Source organism: Notothenia rossii, assembly GCF_949606895.1.
Source record: "Notothenia rossii genome assembly, chromosome: 10".
NCBI classification, from domain to species: domain Eukaryota; kingdom Metazoa; phylum Chordata; class Actinopteri; order Perciformes; family Nototheniidae; genus Notothenia; species Notothenia rossii.
The window spans coordinates 26,376,721-26,401,946 of record NC_136908.1 but is presented as its reverse complement, the minus strand read 5'-3'; the positions used below and the strand labels follow the sequence as shown (position 1 = coordinate 26,401,946).

Here is a 25,226-nt window from a genome sequence, read left to right as displayed (position 1 = left end):
AAAAAGAGGGAAGCCTTTTCATTGTTCCACCTGTGAAAGGAAGAATTCAAGGCTGTCCTAGCACAGACCCCCTACCCCCTCCAGCGCTGTACAATGGAGAAGTGAGATTGTTTTTCATAACAAGAAGTGATTGGATCAGCGGAGGCACCTTTGATTAACCCTGATCCTTCCTGAGAGGCAGGGCCGGTTTTTGGCATGGGCGACATAGGCGGTCGCCTAGGATGCCAGATCTGGGGGGGGGGGTAGCTCTGGGAGGGAAAAAATTGTTTTGACCTTTGGTGCTCATCCTCATTTTTGGCCTTGATGTAATTAAGTAAATGTAACACCCTTTTCACCCCGGTTACACTTTTCATTTGCCCTGTACGATGGGCGCTGTAAGTGATGAAAGTGGGGGATGTTGGCTTATCTGGCGCCCGCAGCTCACAGCCAAAGTGCGAGTGAGCGTGGGAGCGAGCGTGGGAGAGAGCGTGGGAGAGAGAGGGCGCACCAGTACCGGCGCTGTTGTTATTAGAATCTGGTGCTAGCTGCGCTAACGGATATAAGAAGAAGATGTTTCTACAACAAGGGTGGAGGAGAGCTCTCCTGTCAGACTGAGAGGCTCAGTGAGGTAAAGGAGTGTTTAGATAGTTCACTTTAGTCTAAGTTATCTCAGTGGGTCTCAAACGTTTTGATCACAATTTATGTAAACACATATTTCCAAGGCACTCCTTTATAATTATTGGGATAAATAAAAACAGGTTTGAAATCATTTCAATGTATACTATAGGACAGTAAACCAAACACATTTTTTAAAACTGGAGATAAAAAAATATGCATAAATAAATAAATAAATGTTAACTAGGTAAAATAATATATGAATGAACAACAAAAATAAAAAAAAGTTACATTTATTTGTTATTTGCTATGGTAGGTGATTGGTTATGTTCACATACTTATTTGATTATTAAATAAGTGTTTTAGAGTTGTACCCCCTAGATCTAGGGCACCAGCTAAAATCTTGCCTAGGGCAGCAAATTGGCTAGAACCGGCCCTGCTGAGAGGAGTGTTTGAGTTGTATGTTCTGAAGCTGCTCTGGAGACAACAACAATGTCACTGGTTGGATTGAACTTCAGTTATAAGGAGAAAAAAGCCTAATTTTTACAGTACAAGTTAGCCAGCTAGCAAAAATAAAGTTCTGGTTTCAATTTAAAGCAAAAAGGAAGCTAGCTTATTAGCATGACTAGTTGGCCTCCTGCTGATCATATTTTTAAATGTTGACTTTATGCTACAGTATGCTAACTAGTCATTTAATTAGTTTTGTGTTTTTAAGTTGATTTGCCATATTTTGTAAAAAAGTTAACTTGGCTACTCTAGCTATGTTATGCTAGCTTTACCTTAAAAATCAGATCATTAGTAAAGCTAAGTTTTAAGCTAATACAATGTTGTTTTGTTGTGCATTTTCCACTATTCACTTACAGGATGCATGAGCAAGATCAAATATTTCTCATGATCAGTACAAGGAAATTCTTAATATAAGATCATTTCTTATTTAATTTAAACTATGTAATTAAACATGCTTCCATTATTAATCTCAACTAAATAGTAGTAAAGGAAAGAATATCCATTTAACTCATAAAACCTTTCATTAAAAAATGCAAATAATTTTTCAAAATTCAGCATTTCAAAATGTTTGACGAATTAAACTGGTGATAATAATTTATATCATATCATAATATTAAGAATACAAATTAAAACCACCTTGGTGAGGAAGACCATGAGGTGCTATACTGTAAAATGTTAATTCTGAAAAAAATAATAATAAATGGAGGTCAAGATTTATTTTTGTCAAACTGCTTTTTCCAAAGTCCAGAAAAACACTTTGTTTATACTCTTTTACCATTTCAGATTTTTCACATTCTCCCAAGTCTGACCGTGCTGATTACTTTTGCATGATCCTCTTAAATGTAAACCCTAACCCTAACCTAACCAAGGAATTTACCTCTGCCTCTTTGAAAATAAATCAATTAATTGGGTAATTAGTTTCGTAAGCAGAAAGAGAGTAATGATCAGATGTAAATACTGTCAGTACCAGTTTTCTGTTTCCGTTTTGTTCTGAATCTGACTGACTTTCGTGCCGGCTCTGGACTGATGCTGATGGGTGTGTTTCTTGCTTTTGATGAGGGTTTCCCCCACGTCTGGCTCCGGCATCAGATTCCCGGGCAATCCTACCATGGAAACACCCTTAAGCCAGGCTTCCACTACACTGCCCCCCCCCCCCCCCCCCCCCTTTTCCTCAACCCTTCCACATCTCTACCCAAGCTGCCTCTGTGCCACCAGTTCATTAATTATGCTCCCTATGGATCATGCTAGGTCTTGGTATCTGTATAAATAGAGCGGTGAATAGGTACAGTAGACAATTAGAGGCATCAGTCGTCTCTGGGGTGAAATGGCTTCATTGGGAGATAAGTTTTGGGGAGATACAAAACAACTTTTTTGTATCCTATATTCAGAATATTTTCATCCCTTTACCTCAGTGATTTCAAACATAGAACTGAAGCGTTAACATCAATCAATCATCCCCCCAAAGCCACCAGAATTCATTAAAATAAATCAGTTTTGAAACATCCAAGAACACAGTGGTTGTTGGTCTACCGCTGCCTCAATCTGTTACTTTGTTTGTGTTATTATTTGACTTTTGGTTGGTTCAGATTCACCCAGGTCACAAAATAACACAAGCTAACTAACTTATTGAAGCAGTGGTGGACCAGCAACTCCTGCGTCCTGTGAGCTAAAATTATGTTTTTTTTAATGGAGTCTGGTGCTTCTTGAATGTAGACTGTACTCCAGCTCACGGAAACCTAAAGCGGTAAAAAAGTGATACATTTAGCATACACTTACAGTAAATGCATATATTATTTTTGTTAACTTAAGCTGATCAATTATCCAATCTTGGGTTGTTTTGACCTACAGTACATCTACTGTAAATCATATACTGACTACGGAAAGGTACCTCATACAACCCCACTCAAAACATCCTAATTATCCCTTTATTATGCTTTGTTGTTATTTTATTCGTGCCAAAGCAGAGCTCTGGGAAACACTTTAACGATCAACTCATAAACCCTGATTGGTTGATGTTGTTGCCACAAAGAACTTAGGGTATTTAATTTTACCGATTTATTATTTTCCTGACAATTATCCAATAAAACACTCTCGCAAAGTAGCATTCATGAAGCTGCGGTAACAGAACGTGTGGGCGTTGACATATTGTGTGTTTGTATGTGACCCCAACCTATAGCATGTGTGTGTGTGTCAAACAAACTGAAGCATTTTTATTTTGCTTTCTGTTTTTGTGTCCGATCTACATTACATTATTTTTAGTAAGAGATAGTGACACTGGGACACTTATAAGTACTTCTCATTCATGTTTTCGAGTGTGTTATGTTGCTATACTGTATGACTCACAAAGAAGGAAACCCCTGCTTCCCCCCATAGAGACAAACTCTGTCACATGTTCCTGTGTCTCAGCACAACATCTGACAACATTAACAGCTCTGCTCGATCACGCCCCCCTGAGCCTCCCATGTCCCGCCTCAGTAGAAATATCCCAGATAGGATCAGTTCAGTTGTCACTCCTGGTTACAGCCAATCTGTCATCAGAGATTATGGTACGGCCTGAGCGCTGCAGACATCAGCCTGTAATCCAAACCTCACTCAATCTCACCTTGCTTTCATTTGCCCCGGCCTGTCCAGAAGATGATGCCTCTGATAAGTACCACTCACTCCATTTGTAAAATGAGGTCCTCCTGTCCTTTATTCACTTCTGTTTTTTTTGTTTGGTGTCCTAGGTTCACAGATATAATGTATTGGCTGAAAAAGGCTAAACAGGCAGGAAAATGTCTATCTTAAAATGTCTAAATCACCAAATTTGACAATTGGAGTATTGATGATAATTTGGAAAATGTATTACCATAGCATTTCCTAGCAAGAGTATTATACAGTGTTTATATTCAGTGTAGGCTTAGTAGAGGACATTATAGGATTGCACTGAAGTGAGTAAATCAAACACATCAATTAAGTAAACAAAACTAGACTAGAAACATATGTAACTGTAACAAATGTAGCCTAAAGCTCCACTTACTAGCTTTCGACTGCATCTCAAGGTCTTCATTTAGCAAGTGGAGCAAAACGGAAGCATTTTTCCTCAAATGTAAATCCATGTTAAGTTAAGTTCTCAAAACGGTACATGTTAGAGAAGAATAACCCTCATTGTCCAGCCACTTGGCAGCAATCAAGTTATAATAGGTATTTTTGTGTAGTTGTACTATTATGTTTAAGATGATGGAGTTCGTTATTTATGTTCCTGTTTTGTCTGTCTTCAATACTAGTGTTTGTCTCCTAGCTACTTATAGGTTAATAATGACTGATTATTGAGTGTACTCACTCTTGGTTCAAACCAGTAAAAACACATGGTGTGAATTACAGGAGACACAGGATTTGAAGAGGTTTATAAAAAACGTATTTTTATGTAGATTACGTCACTATTCAAAAAAGGAAATGAGAATAGCAGCCTTCACAATATGAGTATTACTTTAGAACAATGGTGGTGTTTTGTTTTTATTAACAAATATCTGCATATAAATGCAAATCTGTAGGTAACAGGAATTTGGGATAGGAGGGTTTCCGCTTGGTTGTCCATGTAATATTGATCATGTATGAGTGGGTTTGGCTGAATGCAGGTAACAAACTGTGTAGAGAGAAAAGAGGGAGAGAGGATGCATTGGCAGAAATCCAATAACATCTGTTATTTTAAGACGACAATCTGGCTTTTCATTAGCTTTAAAGTATCTTTTAAACTGGCAAATTGAGTAAAGTAATTTACGCATCTCAAGTTGTTCATTAAACTATAAACGATGAAATCAATTATCTGCTGGTTACACCGGAACCCCATACATATTGGGTTTTGCACCAAGAGGCTTGTTGTCGCCAATGGGCCCGATATTGGTGCCTCTGCTTCAGAAGTATGCAGTTATCTGAAAATAATGCATACCTTCCAGTCAATAGAATTCAGGTCTTCCCAATACGTTACGGCCATGGTGCAAAGTGTTTCTGTTTGCATGATCTACTTTTGGGTATTGCCTCTTTCTACTGTCTTTTCAAGTCTATTTAAAATGTTTTGTTTTCTGCTCCCCAAACCATAATTGACATAAGCTTAACTTAGAAAAGAGGACTTCACATCTGGCCTGTTGCTCTGAACACCTGCCTTCTCTCCTGCAACGTCTTGCTGTGAATAACCCTTTTCCTGCTCCATCAAACCCCCTCAGTTCAGCTACAGCGGGGGTCTTTTTTTGTGACTCATTCTGCCCACCTGTCCGTCCTTTCCTCAGCTGATGAGTTGGAGCGTCTTAGGAAGAAGAAAGCTTGGCGAGTTTTTCTTAACTGACCGGAAGACACCAACAATTGTGCCTAATTATGATTGGCCAGAGCAACCACACAAGAAACAGGAACCTGAAAATTGAACTTGGAGAGGATTATCCTTCTGCAGGGCTGCCAGATGGTGTCTGGAATTACCTTTAGAAAATTACAGATAACCATCCTCCTTTAAGCCCCATGAGAGCTGTGAGCAGGATGACCGCAATGTATCAGCAGATGCTGTTTCTAACATGTGGCGGCTCCGTTAGCTCTGCTAGCTTTGAGCAGTGGTTTGGTTTGGAGGGAAGGGCGGTCAACAAGCTTCAGTTTCATTGAATTCATAAAAACAATGACTTCCACTCAAAGCCGTTCGGTGGTTTGGCTGCCTATGACACTTCTGGGAACAATGACTGTTTTCATAAACAAATCAATTAAAGATGCATAAACAGAGGGGATTAGGTTTTCATAAATTAAAGTGCATGGTACATAAAATGGAAAGACCGCTTGAGAAACTCCAGAGATGATTTCTTGATGAAAGCTTTGCCCAGCGTTCGGATGACGTTGGGCAGTGACAGGCACCAGAGTGAAGCCACGGTCTGGTTATCCTCTGCTGCCATTTATCAGCTCGGGCCTAGGCTCACACCTTCCAGAGTTGCAGCCTCTTGCATGGAGCTTCAAAATCCCCACGTGTTTTCAGAGGCGGGAGGAAGGAAGAAGTCTCAGTCATCAGTCAGAGGACAAGGGAACTCTTTGAGCATGGGTAGAGCATGTGTTTATATTTACTGTACGTTATGAGGGCTTGGGCACACGCCACCCTGCTGTTTCACTCTGGGCACCGGCACTTTACTCCACCCAGCCCCAATTAAGGAGCACAAGGAGCTGTTTGATTCCCTTTATAAATCCAACATGACAAATAAGCGTATTGTATATTGTTTGATCCCCATGGCTTTGTACAGCACACTGCCGCTGCGCCATTGACGGCTCTGTGTTATGTCTGTTCTGAGAAAGTAATGATTTGTATTGACCATCGCTAACGAAATGTGAATCGCAAGACTTCTGCGAGGTTGGGACGCAGCCAATGCCAGAAGAGCTTGGGCGTTGTGAGAGTTGGAGAGGGGTACTGGGTTTATATGGTGGTTTTGGGGGGAGAGGTTTTAGGCTGAGTTGTTTAACTTAGACAATATTGGAAATGATCCAGCACAGTGGGCCAGGGAGTTAGAAACCATATTGAGCTGGAGAGCTAAGGGTTTTTCATTGCAGGCGTTGTGCAGATGGTGCCCTATAACTCTGGAACATTCTGCGGTTATCAATTACATTCTGTGGTTATCAATTATCCGGTACGCTCTTTTTCAAAACAAAGGCATCCCACGCGTTCAGAGCTCTTTCTTTTTGATACGTTTCCTGGCAGTACAGAGCACAGAAAACAGAAAAGTGCTACATTAGATGTTTCTATCTCTGTGATGAAAAATGATGTGAGTCAGAGAAAGAGAAGCAGACAGGGAGAAGCAGAGAGAGACAGAGGGAGATCTGAACAACATGTTTACCTCCTTTGGATCCACATCGGCGGGGAAGGCTCCCCTTCTGGAGACGTTCCCGAAGTAAAGAGAGGCACAGAGCAGGAGGGAACAGAAAAACAGACATTTTTTAGAGAAAGAACTTCTTTCATAGAGGAAAGAATATTATTATTGGTTGAGCTAAGAGTTTATTTTCTGCTCTGAACCCAAACGAATATATGTTAGAAGTAGTAAGAAGGAGCATTTCTTCCTTGAGAATATGCCTTTATAACACAAAGATAAAACCACGATTGGATTCTTTATGAAGCGTATCCTGTACAACTTCCTTCAAGCCGATCTTTTTTTCATTTCTATTGTTTACACACAGGCTTCCTGCTACATGGTTTGCGAATGTTCTGTTTGATTCATGCTTCCACACACCGTTGGGTATTTTCTTGCTCGCCAGATGTCGTAAACCTATCCCGATTGATGGGCTGCCCAGGAAATATATAATTTTCATTTTATCTTGCTTCAAATTTTATTAATACAAATGTATTCAAACAAAGGTTTTTGTCATTATTTTTCGGTTTAAGGGTGTGGAATTTAGGTGCCCTCTCTGTTACCAGGAATACATACTTTCATGTCTTTTTCATTAGTTTGACACAAAGCCTTTTGTCTGTCTTCACCAATGTTTAATCAGCAAAGACAATTTTCTTTTCCATTTTCCAAATTGCCATTCCCGGGTCTCGTTACGAAGACACTTAAATGGTCAACTTTGACAATGTTGAATGTTTTAAAAACATGTGGCATTTAAACTAACTAAAATGTACACAAATAAGTCATTTGAGTCATCATGTCTCAAGTCCAGTCACAACACAACTCAAGTCCATATCTCTGGCAGGTGCACTAAATAAGTGACCAATTTATTTACTCAAAAAAAGTCTGTAAACTTAAAAAAGAAAATAGTTTAGCTGACTGGCTAAATCAGCAGCTCAATGCCCAGCTGAGCCCGTTCCCATTCAGTTCTACCCTTAAGTCTCTCATTAAAATGACAGCCCACTGTATCTCTGCTCCTTCTCTAAGCTTATTTTGTGCCTAAATTCCGGAGATCTGGCAACAAAACTGAGATTTTCCTCTGGTGTCGAGGGTTCCTTCTAGCTAAGGTGACACACATTTTATAACTTTCTTCTGGAGAGCAGCAGCAGCTCCAGAGCTGACAGACAGTGTGGGAAAATAAAGGAACGGGAGCAGGTTTCCTGTGTCTTCTCAGACCTTATAGGAGCTGTCACTGCCAAGCTGCACCTCCTCCAGCTGTGCCACCTCTCAAACTCTATACCCGTCCATCTGCGACGTGCTGTGTGCTCAATTCAAACGCTCCACTTATCAAACTGCAGCCTGTAAAAACACATATCTCACTTCATTTTGTACAAGTAAACGTGGCCACAGCTGACCTTTTCTTCTTCTTTTCTTCATAAACTGTGGCTTCCTTTCCACGTAAAGTCCTTTCGCAGTCTTTTTAGGGCCTTGTTAATGCGTCCAAAGAAACTGCAATGGTTTCCTTCTGTGTTGAATGAATTGGTAGTTTTACTCTGACACCTCACTGGGCAGGAAGACAAAAGTGTTTTACAACAGAACACATGATGCCTCGTTTTTTACTGCCTAATGGGAAAACTACTATTTAACAATCATTATATGGGGATACCAGAACGATTCCTATGAGAACACAAGGAATTGGGAGTTTGAGAGTTGAGGCGAGTTTCCAGTCGTCCGGCTTTAATGAGTCCTGCAGCTGCTGCCGCATGTTGGGATTCCTCACTGCGATGAAGTCAAGGTTCCTCTCCACCAAAGATATCGCTCATCTCTTTGGTATGACTCGTTTTTTTAGGATTGCATTAGATTTCTCTCTCTGTCTGAGTGTTTTTCTGTCTCAGGTTTGCTAGACTATGAGCTCATGGCGGCGGGAGAGACGATACGTGGTGCGGCTGTTTAATTCATCACTGATGTAACAGATAATAATAACATCGCTAATGCCATCTTTTATTTTCTGATATGTCATTTTCCTTTTTTTTCCAGATGGACACCACCTCTGGGAGACTGAGGCCAAGGTAGACAGAGACGTCTCGAAGGCTGTAAGTGATACACATGACACTGTTAACGTGACCAATCCGGTTTAATTTCAGAATTAAAGCAGTTGTTCTCAATTGAATCGATTGGTTTCTGAATCATAACCTACACAACTCCTACTTTGTATGGTCAAATCACTTTAAAGGGGCCCTACTATGCTCATTCTCAGGCTCACATTAGTGTTTTGTTTCTCTACTGTGTTATGTTTACCTGCTCTAATGTTCAAAAAGCTCTTTATTTCTCTCATACTGCCTCTTTTCACCCTCTGTCTGAAACCAGAGGCCTGTCTGCTATGATTGCTTAGCTGGCTGCCTCTGTTGTGATTGGTCAAGTGCTTAGATATGTCCCGCCCCTTAACCTGCTACGTACAATGTGTTGCAGTGCTATGTAACTCTCTAGTGTTACATAGTGATGTTGCTATGTTGTGGAAGTAAACAAAGGAGTCCAATGGGGCCACTTCAGGCAGGGTGGGAGTGAACAGACCATTTACCTGCACAAAAACATATATAACTGTATAATACATACAATAAATTACTATAAACTTTGCTTGAGATTAGAATGTATCACGCCCATATATATATATATATATATATATATATATATTTATATATATATATATTTATATTTATATATATATATATATATTTATATATATATTTATATTTATATATATATATATATATATACTCCAATAAGGTGATAAGGTCCATGATGGAAGTGTTGTTGTTTAACATCGCACCATCATGATGTTTTACACATTTAATAGTTGTAAATCATGCATTCCTTAGGGCTGATATGAGCATGGGATAGCATTGAAGACACACGCACAGCAGTGTAACTGGAATGTGACTGTAGATGTTCTCAGCCTCAAGGGGGAACAGCAGTGTTGTGTTTTTTAAAAGTGTTGAAAGGTTCTCAAAAGTTCACCCTTCATCCTGTGGGAGTTTGTGCTGGGCAGTGTGTCATGTCTTGAACTCAGAGAAAGAGAGGGAGACAGAGAGAAAGAGGGGGAGACGGAGAGAAAGAGGGAGAGAAAGATAGAGGGATGTAGTGGTGTGTGTTTGGGAGATAGAGGAGGGGATACGAGGGTGTCTGTGTGAGGCGCTGCACCTGCTCTGTGTCTTCCATTACACACACATTCTCTCTCTCTCTCTCTCTCTCTCTCTCACACGCACACACGCACGCACGCGCGCACACACACACACACACACACACACACACACACACATATGGAGCTGATGAACGTGGTTGCTTCTGGCCTTCGATCTCCCTCAAACAGCAGGAAGCTTTGCTGGGGAAATAAACTGTCTGGACAATCCCGACTTTAATGTATTCATTGTGCAAATAACCATGGCTCTCCATAACCTCAGTTCATGGTCTCTCTGTGGCTCCCTGGTTTGGGATTAGAACCAGATTTTCAGATTTTATCCACAGCCTCCATTTTACACAACCTCAGGCTTTGGATTTAAACGAAAGAAGTGCAGTCCCAACCTCACATCTACAGAATAAATATGATGGCTACTATTATTTCTTTGCTCATGCTTAGCAGCAAATAGTCAACTGTTTGAATACCAGAATTCAATTCAAACAAAACAAAAACCCAATTGTGTTTCTCCCTTTTAAACCACAGAACATTAACTGTAATTCAATTTATGAATGTTTTAATATATAATACAAAATAAGACCAGTTTCCTCCTGTAATGCATTTTTTTTATTAAGATAAAAATGCCTTATCTCTCTATCAGTTGGCAAATTAAGTGATTGAGCAGCACAAGAGACATACAGGCAGAGACACAAAAAGGGTTACAAAAAAGATCAAGGGAACTAGAACACTAACAAAGATGAAAAACAGTAAGATAAAAAACAAATAATCAAATAAAAAGGCTTCATGCAATGGACAATAACCTCTGCATTGTCTCTTTGTTACAAACAATATTAATTACTTTATTTTACTTTGTTGCAGAATTCGCTACTCATTGAAGTCCCTCCTTATCGGAACCAAAGACTCTCCACTCCGGTCCACGTCAACTTCTACGTCTGTAATGGCAAGAGGAAAAGAAGCCAGTACCAGCGCTTCACCTACGTCCCCGCCAATGGTACGCTCTCCTCCCCATACACATTTACTGCTGATTAAAGTGGAAGAATACAACTTTGCAACATTTCCTTAGCGAGGCTATGTTTTACTCAGAGCTGCCAACAAAACATTACACTTAACTTTTGCACAGAGACCTTAGTACACATTTTCTGTCTTTCGATTTTTGTTAGCAACAAGGCTGCTAGCAGCTAACGCTAATGTCCAAAGCAAGACACCAACTAAAACTGTGATGTCAGAGCTATATTGAAGGCAGAATAAACACCTTTATGAATCATTAAGTAGGCAGGTTTGTGCTTTAATGATCTAGCTTATTAGATAAAACGTTTTGAATCACTCCCCCTCTTCATCTTTTATCCTCTGTCAACGGGGCTCTTTTGGCGGGTATAGTTCAAACAGTTAACGTTACTCTACTTTTTCGATGTTTGTGGTTAGCTACTGTAAGGTGTTTTATTAAGTTGTAAGCTTTTTGATGAGTAGCCTCTTAGCAAAATGCTCCCAGGTAGGCAGTGATGCCATGTATGTGTCTAGGGCTTTTATTGTGAAAGGGAGATCCGGACATGGAAGGAGACAGAATTGCATTGTAAAGAGGCACTTTACAGGGCACCAATATACACTGATGATGTCATTATTCTACAGCCATTGCCTTGTGCAATCAATATTTTCTTCATAATGATGGAGCAAATTTCTTTTAGCTATTGCCACTTTAACTACAAATAATTCTATAGTCTTCTAGCAAATGTTGAATATCATGTTCATTTTGAGTCAAAGCATGAAGCTGTTTCTCTTGTCTACCTAACTTACCTTTTGATGAAATTGCACAATATAAATAGGACTTTTTGAGCTGCCCCTCTATGGGATGTCCCAACTTGGGAAAGATTGTATTGTGATTGTCAGCCAATCCATAGCAGCCATAGCCTCTTTCATTAAGGTTAGGAATTGGGCAAAAATCTGGTAAAAACTAAAAACCAGTACTTCATGAACATTAAATTGCCGTACAAATGTGTGCCCAGAATAAGAGGGAACCCCCTCATTAACTCTAAGCCTTCAGCACATTGTCACTTATTCTTTTACTCCACCACTCTCCGTCTGCTCTTCGCATTTCGTATCCCAGACTAATTAGAAACATTTTAGCCAGCATTTTACATCTAAAGCCGAGAACAAACTGTTTGTATTCCCCCGTCTTGTGGTTTGCTTGGGAGGAACAAAGCAACGCTATTATTCCTTCATTGTAAAAAATTAAAATCTATAAAATCTGTTCTTTTCCGTACCTGTACACTGCAGCGAGTGAACTTACGAGGGCGGGAAGAGAGGCCTGGGAAACGTGTGTTATTTGAATAGAGAACCTGTTGCCAAGCTAAATATAAACACTGACCCACCAACTGAAATGTAAAAACCACTTGCTAATTACGCTTCGGGACTTGGAGAGAAAATCCAGTGGGTGGTTCAAAGCTGTGATTCAAGTGGACTGGACCAGCCCTGCGCGGGGGCGACGGAGTGCCCCGCTGTGAAAGTGGACCATTGTCCTCAGGATGCAGAGAGTGTGAGGGAGGGGGGAGTCTGGTCAGTGTCTCCTAAAGGGTGAGTCAGTACAGAGAGACATCCACATGAACTCTGTCTTCAGAAAGTCACCAAGAAAATGTTGAAAAGTCGACAGTGTTATATTAAAGTGGACCTATCATGCTATATTTGAATAATATAGAGTAGGACCATACCTATATAAGGCATATTTATACTTTTTATTTCTCAAAATACCAAACAGATCATGCATTTTAAATAATGCAAATACGAACTCATTAAAAATATAAATACAAATTAATAAAAAATGGTTAAATAAATTGACTTTTTGTCTTTTGACCCTAATCTTTGGAGTGAAATATTTTACTTTTTCTACATTTTTTCAACACATATTTAGAAGTTATATAATAATAATAATAATAATATATATAATATATATATAATAGTATTAAGTGACTTATAAATCATTATATAACTGTGTTACAGGATAAGATACCCAGCAGTATTTACTATAATAGAAATGAGCTCCACCTCTACCAGCTGCAACATTAAATGTAACATTAGGTACGTATATAAAAAGTAATTACTTTTGAAAATCCAGTATGATAAAAAGATTTAAAAAAGCGATTCACCATAATGAGTACTCAGAGGTGGAAGAAGTACTCGAGTGTAAGAATACTCTGTTACAAGTAAAAGTACTGCATTCAAAATGTTAGTCAAGTAAAAGTATTCTCATCTAAATATAGTTAAAGTAGCGACAGTAAAAGTAGTCATTGTGCAGATTGGTCCTTTTCAGAATAATATATATGATATGCTTTATAATGATTGATCATGAAAGTGTGATCAAAGGTGCAGCTAGTTTGAATGGCTTTGTATACTGCAGGGTAGCTTGTGGATTTACTCGAGGTGGAACTACATTTCTGATTTAACACTTGATTAGATTTCACATCATTCATCCACATCTGTGAAGTAACTAAAGGTATTAAATACATTTAGTGGAGTAAAAGTACACCATTCACCTCTGAATTGTAGTGGAGTAGAAGTACAAAGTATCTTTAAATGGAATAACTCAAGTACAGTACAAGTACCTCAAAATTGTACTTAAGTACAGAACTTGAGTAAATGTACTTAGTTACTTTACACCTATGTGAGTACTTTAGATGTTACATACTCTTTTTGTATGCTGATACTTCTGTACTATGATAGTATAAAGTGTATTTATATACTCTGTTACAGTCATAAAACAGTACTGCTACACTTTGTCTACATCTCAATATTTTGTATAACCACTGGTAAAAGAAACACAGGTGGAACAAAAATCTATCTATTTTGCAATAATGAAATGTGAATGTATTTCACTTTTCCTGTTTTTCAAATCACATCACTTTCTTGCCGCAGCAGGTGTTACAACACAGCTCGTAGAAAAACAGCAGATTTATTTTGGGACATACACACACGGCTGATTTCCACACTCCGAAAACCCAGGGCCACGCTGCTTTTTGTGGCAACACAAACGTTTGCACTTCTTCTGTGCCCTTTCTGTGCATCTGCCCCCCCCTCCACAGACACACTTCCTCCAAACAGCCAGGAATAGGGGTGCATGTGCTATTTTGGGACTGCGGTTTGCGTAACCATCTCATCGCAGTTCAGAGGCTTCAGAGAGGCATCACACGTCTTAGTTTCACTCCTTTGAGTCTATTCATCCACTTAATCTGAAGGGTTAAAAATAACTTCTTCAAGAGACTTCCCTAGGCAAGCAAAGAGATGCAGATAAACAACAAACAATTAACAAAGTGCTTCAGTAAAATACAAGAAAAAAAGTTAAAAGAAGAATAAAGTATGAATTTTTATTGCCTCAGCTTTGCACATGAATAAAAATAAAATACTTTTTTTAACTGCAGGGGAAATCGTTTTTTTGTTACAATTGCTCCATTTTAAATGAGAAAATCTAATAATTATATTTATTTACCTAAGAAGTGACAGTAAGAATATGCAATAAAATAAAATATAGATATTTAAATAAACAAAATATTTTTAAAGTAAAATGTCCCACAAAAAAAAGAGAAATATATATATTTATTTAAACCTAAAAATAACCTGCATCTGGGTCCTTCGCATGGGACCATTTGTCACATGGCACCCCCTCTGTCTCCCCCTTTGAACACTATCACCTCAATAATGTCACTGGTTGCCATTGCACGGTTTAAAAGGGTTTTGGCTGCTGATGGAGAACTGAGCACATGCTTCCTATTATAATCTAAACCAGCATCACCACAAAAGAGAAGAAAAAACTGATCCAGTAATGTGATGAAGCTCAGAGTCAGATTGGTGCTGTCGCTGTCTTGTAGCTGGACTAAAACGGTTGTTATATAAGATTAATGTCGTGTCAGATCTGCTGCAGACACATTTTACCACATTTTAAAACTTGGTGTCCAACATGTGTCTTCTGGAATCTGGACAGAAGGCCAAGTCGCTGGTGACTAATAACAGCCCGCCTCATTTCAACTCCACTACCCTCACACACCCTGGAGTTTCCATCTTGTCTTTTACATCTTTGGTTAAGGAAAGCAGCTTCACTTTTCCTCTCGGTCTAAATAAGTGCGCAATAATTTATTTTAAATCACCGAACGCTACTGAGCTGATATAAAGCTGCAGTTACAGCAACATATTTCATATCGCGTGTTTGGTGGATTTTAGCGCCAGAGCAGGATCCAAAGAAAATATGCATTTTATTATAGAAGCAGCTGGATGCTTCTGGTGTTGATGACTCATCCCTTTTTTCCTGCTTTTTGTGAATTTTTTCAGCAGGGTGGGAGAGCTGGGGCGCAGACACAGAGTCTCATTGATGCGAGTGTTTGTTTGGCAGCATGTGTATCCTAGCCACAAACCCACTCTCTCGCTCACACACGGCTGGAATATGTTTACTCATTTAGCTTCTCCTTCTTCTTCTCTCAGTTCCGACGATAAAGACGGAGCCGCACGACGACTACGACGGCCCTCTGGTGCATCAAAAGCCATATTTCCCCTCACAGGTCATGACCCCCATGGTGACCTCTGACCTCAGGCCGTGCGTGGTGGGCGGGGCTTACTCTGTCAGCCAGCAAAGATTGGCAGCCAAGCCCTCGTCCCTGCCTCCCTCCTCCTCCCCGAGCCCCAAACTGCACGACCTGTCGCCCCCGCCTTTCTCCAAGTGCCTCCCTGGGGGTCCAGCTCACCAGCCCCCGGGCCAACAGTCCCCAGTCCCCCACGTCTCCATCATCCAGGAGACCCCCGGGCGCTACCAGCACCCCATCCTCTACCCTCCCAGCAGTTGCTCCTCCTCCTCCTCCTCCTCCTCCCCTCCCACCTCGCAGGCCTCCACCCCGACTGACGGCCCTTTCTCTCCGGCCCTGTGCTTGACCCCCGCCCCCCAGCCCGGGAGTGGCAACACCAGCCCGGCAGCGCAGCAGCACCCCAAGGTGCCACAGAGGGGGCGAGGCTCGCTGCAGGAGGACGGCAGCCCCCCCCCGCTGGCTGTCAGCATCAAACAGGAACCACAGGAGCTGGACCAGATGTACCTCGATGATGGTCAGTGAAATTATTTTTGATCAATAAACAAATGTAAGCCTTAGTTTCTAACACGGTGCTCAAAATGATAAATCAAACTACCCACTTAATAAATAAACAAGACTGTTTTATGGCCCCCAGCACAAATTGATCATAATATAAGTGCTGAGATATTTGATCAATATCATGCAGTATGACTCACCAATCACTTTGCAGGGAGTTGAAACTTAGATCCACATTTGGGATACTCCTACTATATTTATGGTTGATGGTTGATTACATGAGAACATTGATTCTATAGCTGGTTAGCATAGTTTAGCATAAACAGGGAAAACAGCTCAATCTCAAGGTAAGAACATCCCCCTAATAACACCTCTAAAGCTCACAGATCAACACATTAGTGGTTAACCTGTACAGTCTTATAAAGGGTACGAAAAACAGTATGGGTTATCTGCAGGGTATCTAACGTTTATCAAAAATTAAAGATAAATATTTACACAAAATATACAAGGTACAGTACAGTGTAAGTACAGTTAAAAATAAAATACTGGGATAAATAAAATATATGCTGTAATGGATTTATAGTGGAGAAAAAGTGTTACTTAGAGAGAGTTAGGGTTTATGATATTAACAACATTTGCTCAGTTGATGTGCAGTAATATAATCCATAGTGTCTATATGGAGGGGGTAAGTGGGGTTTCTAGACAGGTAGCAGATGGTAAGAAACACAATTTCAACTCATTTGACCTGAGAAGGCGGATTACAGTAGATGATAATGCCGTTAAACTGGAAACAGAATTCAGCCAAGATAGTTATACTCTTCAGTAAGTGTTTCTGTTGGATAGCACGCTCACTTGTCTTTATTGTGAAACCATGATAGTACTGTTTGTGTCAGTTACAGGCCACTGTGGGAGGAGTAGATTTATGTGAAAGTGAAACTGTACCAAAAGGTTTATCATTGCTGTTGGGTGTCTTGAATTCTATTTCTTTACGAATTCTATATCTTTTGTGGTACTAATTTCCCCTTAGAGCTTTCTTCGTCTGTATTTCTGAGGTTATTGCATGAAAGGAACCTGGTGGTCTAGTGTTTGATATATCTGGCTTCAGACCCTGCAACGAGACAAGCCTGCCTGAAGCTCCCTGATCATGAATTCAGTTTTTTGTGAGCCCCTATTCATCTCACAGAACCAACATTATGATCTCACTGCTCTGGCCCTCTCTCTCACCGCTGAGGCTCTGCGCTGAAATAAATTGGATAAATGATCTTCCTCAGGGTAAGAAGAAACAGTCCTTGGCTGTGTGTCCTGTAGAGAAAAGGAGTGCAGTGGATGAAGCAACCCTAACCAGCAGCTATCAGTGGAGGAGCGGGGGGGCTTTGATCCGTCACCAGAGTCTGGCCCGGCTTCCTGGGGACGGAGAGTGAGTTGTTGGGCCGCAGACTGCAGACTGTTCCCATGCCACTTCCTGTGAACAGTCTGGGTAAATACATTAGCACTTGTTAGCCCCGTCTGCGGGGGGATTTGGCCAGCTCAAGCCACAGATTTGATTATATCCTAACCGGTGCTCACGGCTTTTCAGGGGTTTATTGGTTAAACCAGGTGTAATTAAAGTAAATACATCTCTTAGGAACGTGTTCCACAAAAGTTGGATACAAGGTTCCCTTTGGCTCCTTCAGCTCCTTAGAATCTCGCAAATTTGAGGAAAGAAACAAAGGTCTTGAACGTTTTGGAACAAAGTCATAAATAGGCTATTAAAAAAACCTTGAAATTAAGTTTTCTGCAAGAATAGACATTTGATTTCTTCTGATCTTTTTCAAGACTGCTTATCCAGTATTGCTGCAGTACCTTTTATTGATCTATGTCTTCAAATATGTAATGTTAGGCTTTAGAATCTCAGGCAATTTGTCCTTGAATAGTCCTTAAATGTCAAGCCTGGGAATGTGGTGGGAACCGTGTTTATAGTATGCGATGCTACCATAACCTAAATGGATGTTGAGGAGCTGAGCCCCAACTACATTTGTTTTCATTGGCAAACTGATGGAAGTTTTACTTAATGTGGCTTCTAACTTCATTAAAACTTTTGGCAGAGTTTGAAACCACTTTATGATTCCTGGCCTCACTCAGGTGCGGTGTTGCAGTCATTTGAAGTTGGCCCTGCTCAATATACATGTTATCTAAGCCTTTTCGGAGGCACTGACTATCTATAAACATAGAATCATGTTTATGTGTTTATGAGATTTAATTGGAGTTATTCCAGAATACAAGATTTATCATTAGCATTATTTTATTTAATGTAGTGCATTCTCAAGAACCAAGCAAGGAGCTATATTTTGGAGAATCCGGTGTAGCTAGCAGATATGTGCCCACCACTTCCTTTTCCGTGGGTCTGTCCAATGAATAAGTTATGACGCTAAAATGAAGTTAGAGTTGCAAAAAAACATATACAAGAGGATTTTTTCAGAAGAAGCCAAGTCACAAGATAACGTTCCTCTAAAAAAACATAAAAAGTGATTGTCAGACGATATCCGATGAGTTCAGAGATTGCATTTTCGCCAATGAATTCCACCTTCTGCTTTTCACATCCACTGTCTATCTGCATTTAGCCATAGCTTGCTCCAACATGATTGGTCAACTCGAACAACAAATGCACTTCAGAAAACTTCTAGTACCAGCATCTTGTTGCCTTTGCCTTCAGAACACAATTTGACGCAAATAAAGTACCCTGAATGCATGACTGTTTAACCACTTATCTTGTGAAGTAGCCGTAGTAAACTTCAATTATTAATGAATGTGATATTCAAGTCCCACTTGAGCTTTGTTGTTGCCCTTGGTAATCAGAGCTGTTATCTTTTCCTGTTTGTGCAGCCCTTTTGATAATTTAGGATCTTCTTCTGTTTCACGTTTCTAACCCCGTCCCTTGGGAGCCTACAAACTGTCTGCTCGTGGAAAGTCTGACTCCCTGTCTGGCCTCAGAGCGGAGGTTTAGGCTGCAGGGTGCTCAGTCTGAAGTCCAGCGCTGCTGAGGCTGCCAGAGATGAGGTCCGGCCACGCTGCCATAAAACTTGCTGACTTCAGAGGATTGCACGCTTCCCTCTGGCTCAGAGAGTCTGGAGGAGGGGGCCAAAGCCATACGTTCTGCTGCACAGTAGTGTGCCGGAGACTTTAGTCAGCGGTGAGGTAACACAAGCAAAATGTGCATTCTGAAGTCAAGTCTGAGCCAAAGAACATTACGATAGGCTTTTTTATGGCGTGTTGTGGCCTTGTTAGATGTCAGAACGGTACGATTGATGAGCAGAGACTTCACAGGATCATAGGAAAGGTATTTGGGAGTACATTTGTGGGAAGGCTCTGCCTGAAACTGATCATTATAAGGAAAACTCATATAGTTCCTCAAATAACTTACAGCCAAAACGTGCAAAAAGAAGCTATAGTTAGCATTAGCATTAGTATTTTTGGAGGAAATATTGTACTGGTTTACTGCATCTGCTATGTGTTCCGAGTTAGTTATAGTTGCATTTCTAAATAAATGACTGGCCATGAAAAAAAAACAGAAGTATGATATAATGCTATGCAACACTGCGTGTGCGTGGGAGAGAAACTCGCTCTGGAGAGAACTTTGGGATTTGAGCCTCTGCAGACCATTTACATGCACTAAAACCTATATAAAACACTACCCCCAAAAGCATAGCAGGGCCTCTTTAACTAACACATGGATACAATAGAGAAAACTGATAATATAACACAATAATATCATTGACATTGGTGCAAGAGTTGGAAAGTGTACAGTATGTCAATGACACATTGTTCACAAAACTTGTTTTTTTACCACATTGAGCTTTCTGTCTTTCTTCGAGCCTGAAAGAACATTTTTATTATAGCCATAATTCGCTTCTCCATTTCTATTATTCTTTTTTCTTGAAGCCTACAACATTTCCAAAGGGCAATTGTCCTCAGACATTTTCGCTTCAAATAATAATAATACCTGGTTTAAGGAGGAACTTGGCAGAGTGTGTGGTGAACTTCAGATCTGCAGTAACCCAGTAGGAGCCTCATTATGAGGCCAAGAACATCTCGTGGCTTGTGGTCAGGAATTGACGTGGCGCTAAACGGGGAGGGGAGCCAGGGTTTCTCCTCTCCTCCTCAGCTTTTTTCTCTCATTGTCTCAGCTCCTGTCCCTGATGTTCACAGCGGTGTTGTGTTGTTACCGGCCGGATCACATTGACGCGCTCGGGCCCTTAATGAGGTAAACAGTGGTGTCCTGATAACTGTTCGGGAGTTCCTCGTGTTGGGGGTTTTCTTGGTCTCAGAGCCTGTATCAGTCAGCTGCAGCTCCATGGGACAGGAAACCAGTTCTTGGATTGTTTCATATCAAACCTTCCAGGAACTTCCTTAACTGTAAAGTCTAATGAATAACTTACCAACATCAGAGTGCTCATATTAAATTGAAAAAGCCATGTGTTCTGTTTAATCAGAGATGTTTGTAGGGTTATGTCTCATTAAAGGGGCTCTATTTTCTACATTTTCAGGTGTATATCAGTATGTAGTGTCTCTACTTTAAAGAGTCCTCTCCTGCTGATGTTCAGGTGTATATCAGTATGTAGTGTCTCTACTTTAAAGAGTCCTCTCCTGCTGATGTTCAGGTGTGTATCAGCATGTAGTGTCTCTACTTTAAAGAGTCCTCTCCTGCTGATGTTCAGGTGTATATCAGTATGTAGTGTCTCTACTTTAAAGAGTCCTCTCCTGCTGATGTTCAGGTGTATATCAGTATGTAGTGTCTCTACTTTAAAGAGTCCTCTCCGGCTGATGTTCAGGTGTGTATCAGCATGTAGTGTCTCTACTTTAAAGAGTCCTCTCCGGCTGATGTTCAGGTGTGTATCAGCATGTAGTGTCTCTACTTTAAAGAGTCCTCTCCTGCTGATGTTCAGGTGTATCTCTGTATGTAGTGTCTCTACTGTGACATGTCTCCATGCTTTAATGTTCAAAAAGCTCTTTATTTTTCTCATACTGCCTGTGCTGCAGCACCTCTTTTCACCCTCTGTTTGAAACTAGAGCCTAGTCTGCTCTGATTGGTTAGCTGGCCGGCTCCGTTGTGATTGGTCAACCACTTAGAGATGTCCTGCTCCTTAGCCTATCAAGGAGGATTGTAGCCTTTGCAGACTATTTACATGTTCAAAAAATTACATAACAAAAAATAATTATTTAAGTATGAAATATATATATATATATATATATATTGTTAAAGTAATGTATATGCCATCTTTTAATTCCTAATATGTTTTCCATTCAGCCTATAAAATAATATATAGTAAGTAGCATTTCCTCTACTTTAACATGTTATCAATAATCACAGTTCAGTTTATTAGTTTCATAGAATCTTTTGTTTAATTGTTGTATTTGCAATCTCTCCTCACTTTCCATGTAGCAGAGGTTCTGGGGCTTTCAATCAGGTCACATGCTCTTCCTCAACTGATGGAGGGTTAGGGTTGTAGATCAAATGAGTAATTTAAGGAGTTTTTTTCCATGTTGCTTAAAAATTGAAGTGTATTATTGACCTTAGAAACAGCAGTTGATCAAACATATCACTCATGTATTAGACTTGTAGTCATTAATAAATCATATCAATCATAAATGAGAAATCCTGTAGAGAAATATTGAACATTTGTAAAACAACTGAGCACTCAATATGTTTTTATGTAGCCCAAAACTGCAAATGACCCATTTGTCTCCGGGGGCTTTACATTGTGTGCAGCATACAAGCCCTCTGTCCTTAGACCCCTGCAGCATACAAGGACAAACTCCCTAGAAACCACACAAATAACGGATCACTCTCCCGGGACAGACAGACGAGGTAATACATCTACAATATAGAACAGTCCAAATGTTTGAAAAGATCATCTGTATAGAAAAAGAAAATGGATCCAATTGAATGTCAACAATCTTCCAGGTTCTGCTATCATGTGATATGATGGAAACCTGTAGAATAGTTACCAAATTGACCTTGAATTTAGTCTTTTTAAAACTATATTTATCATATTTTCTTCAATTTAAAATGACTTTTTGTGCAATAATAGGTATCCTTTAGGTACACTTTGGAGAGTACTGTAAAAAAATGTTGTTTCCTTGAATTCAAAGCAAATCTTTTGGGTTTCTTCTGGATGCTAGCCCAGAGGTCAGGTGGTGTTAGCATGTTTGATCCTCTCTGTCGCTCCACTGTGTGTGACGCAGATCCATGTGACCGCATGACACAGATGTCACTCTAGTGCTGGGACTATTTTTAGGACTTTGTTGTAAACACACTTAGAAATCAATAGATCGACTTTTTTCAATTAGATCCTCCAGTTCAAATGTGGCGGCACAATGAAAAGTGGGCCATGGCAACAGACACGTAAACAGTAAATGTTGTGGCGTCAAAGATAACAGTGTTACTGCGTGGCCTTTCTTTGTTTCAGGTCACGATAAACTGCTGAATTCTACCTTTTATTCTTTCATTATCACGTGAAGGCTATTCTACAACATATGGATACTATGATCCATAATGAAACAGATCTGAAAGCCATAATTCTTCTATGATTTTGAGAGCTACCGTTAGGTGATGCTGAGGTCTGATGTCTTCATGTTCTAGATTTACAGTCCACGTCCTGGCTCGATGTGCGCATAGAGAAGTGGTTTTAATAACGTCCCCTTGAGGATTTTTAACTCAAAGATGATATCCTTCCACCTCCAGATGCGCAGAAGGTCAAAGCCAGATCAAATAGAGGAGAGGAGGTCAGTCAGTTCAGTCTGGGCCGGGAAGAGCACACATGGCAGCCCAACGACCCGCTGTAGGAGGGTGGAGATGAGGTTAGACTGCTTATTTATTCTGGTTCAACTATGTCTTCTTGGTGATATTGGTCATATTCTTGCATTCACATGGCTTCTGGCAGCAGTGTCCTTCTGATGAGCTAGTTCAGAAAACATGTAGCATTACCATAAACACAGAAATATGAACCATTGTAATCCTTGTGCTTAACAGAGTTTCTCTTGATTCTGCTCAAACTGTAGCTTAAAGCCAAAGGAGAGTTTAGGTTGTATTCATTCAGGTTCATTCTCTTTCTGCTGTACTCTAACAGATGGGTCCAGCCAATAATCCATGATGAATATTACACAGCTAAATAAGGGTCAAAACAAGTGACTTTGCATGTTTTAGCCCATTGCCTATAAAACCAAATCAAATAGACAACTTTTATTTTTCAAGGTGTTTTTTTCTACATTCATTTTTATTATACAGGCCATGTCAACTTGTAAAGCTCTTGTCTGAAATCTTTCAATAGTCAGAAATGCTCATGTCAGCCATCATTTTAACAAGAAGTCAAAACAATTCTGTGTTTTGCAACATTTGCAAAAATATCTCAGAGTATATATACTGTCTACAGCAATACAAACATTTTTATTTGACTATGTACACAACAATATTTACTATTCTAAGGCTGCTGTTACCTTAACCAAGTTCAAACTGTAGCTTAAGGAGGGTGTAGGTTTAATTTAGTCCTTAGTTTATTTGGGTTAAACCATTTATCCATGATATATATTACACAGCCAAAATGAACATCAAAACCAGTGGCTTTGCATATTCTATCTGATTGCCTATGAAAGACAAAAAAACATGAGCAAACCAAGCTTTTAAGTAGTTTTGTACCTTCTGTTTTAGTATACAAGAAAAAAACAACTTGCAAAAACTTGAAACTACTCATATCATTTTTTAATCAAAGCTCTATTTTTGTAGGATGAAGAAAACAACCACAAGCAGAGAATACTTTGGCAAAAGTTCTGTCTTGCAAAGGAGTCAATGGATATCTCTTTGTTTCACTCATTAAACCAGAAGATGCTGTTCACAGCAATACAGAAAATCAATGTCTAAATGTAAGAGCTATTAAAGTGGAGATTTCTGACTTAGATTATGAAAAATAGAAAAAAAAATAGAAAACGGCCTTAATAAATGTATAAACAATACAGGTTAATATGGTTTAAGTCACTCTTATATCAAAATTGACATGAAAATCTGTCTTTTGCCTGTAGTTTCTAGCCTCGAGAATACACTTTTAATCAGGGATGATGAGGCATTTTTTAGCCCTCTCCTGAATCAACAGGAAGTGATTGAGAGCACCTGAATATAAATTGACAAGTACCTTCCACCCTGCCAGGTTCTTCACAAAGACATAATGCTGTGAATCTCACCCTGTCTTCATAGTCGCATAATAGCTTCAACGTGTTTCTGTCACACAGTCATGCGAGATCCCCGCTGCACTTTATCAAACCTCTCTAGAGATCTTCCTGTTGCTTTACAAATAGCCGTCAATCGGCCAGCCAAACACATTAAGTTCATGTCTAGACGAGTGTAACGTATCGCTCTGTGCCGGCTGATTTGTTGTTGTGCGGCCACACTTTCACTTTGTGTCACTTTGACCTCCTCCTGAGTTATTTTTTTGAGGTAACAATGACACACTTGGATGTTTTGTTTTCCTTCCCCATGGCAGCCTCCTCCACTTTTCACGAGGCACGTACACCCCGTCATCTTTTTTCGTAATAGGAAGCGAGTGGTATTTCTGGTAGGAAGCTGCTGTGCCAGTGCAGGGTCACTGAGGGAAAGGCTGCTGATGAAATTAAACACAAATCAAAAAAGGAGTATTTCTATTGTGTGGAGGGAAATCTCAGGTTTCCAAGGCTGCGTCCAGTCAGAGGGAATTCCTTCCTCGGCCCTGCTGGCTCCGGTTCTCAGAGGCCGGATCCAGCCAGGGGTGTTCCCCCTTCCTCTCGCATTTCTCATCCCTGTGAGAGCTGAAACGGGCCTGATCTGAGCCTGGAGGCTGATTAGAGAGGCAGGAAATGTGCAGACTATCTCTAAGAGTAATAAATAAGCTCACAGATAAGAACTGTTTTAAAAAATGAGCCTGCTGAATCCCCTTAAGTGTGTAAAGAAAACATGATGTCTCCTTTTTCTCTTGTCAGTACGTGATATTTTGTATTTGTCATGGTTAGGCTTCAGTTATTCTGCTCTGTTGCTCTTGGATCCCTGCTCTTCCCCCA

General features: G+C 40.1%; 2 protein-coding genes across 6 annotated transcripts in view; one reads left to right on the top strand and one right to left on the bottom strand.

Moving 5' to 3' along the window:
- nfatc1 (nuclear factor of activated T cells 1) overlaps positions 1-25,226 on the top strand; it is a 45,579-nt gene that overhangs the window by 17,490 nt on the left and 2,863 nt on the right. Inside the window, exons 7-10 of one of the 3 annotated variants that reach the window (XR_013803560.1) lie at positions 8,958-9,013; positions 10,972-11,104; positions 15,574-16,185; positions 17,438-17,643. Coding sequence is in view for 2 of the 3 variants with exons in the window: in XM_079655986.1 (XP_079512112.1) it covers positions 8,958-9,013; positions 10,972-11,104; positions 15,574-16,185; positions 22,888-22,988 (902 nt within the window). In the remaining variant the exon portion in view is untranslated. Of the gene's footprint in view, positions 1-8,957; positions 9,014-10,971; positions 11,105-15,573; positions 16,186-17,437; positions 17,644-22,887; positions 23,004-25,226 lie in introns of all 3 variants that reach the window. The other 2 variants (XM_079655986.1, XM_079655987.1) reach the window with 2 other exon arrangements.
- Positions 23,034-25,226, bottom strand: part of slc52a3-2a (solute carrier family 52 member 3-2a) — a 30,542-nt gene continuing 28,349 nt past the window's right edge. For 2 of the 3 annotated variants that reach the window (XR_013803562.1, XR_013803563.1), the window contains exon 7: positions 23,034-24,790. The gene's annotated coding sequence lies outside the window, so the exon portion shown is untranslated. Of the gene's footprint in view, positions 24,794-25,226 lie in introns of all 3 variants that reach the window. The other variant, XR_013803561.1, reaches the window with a different exon arrangement.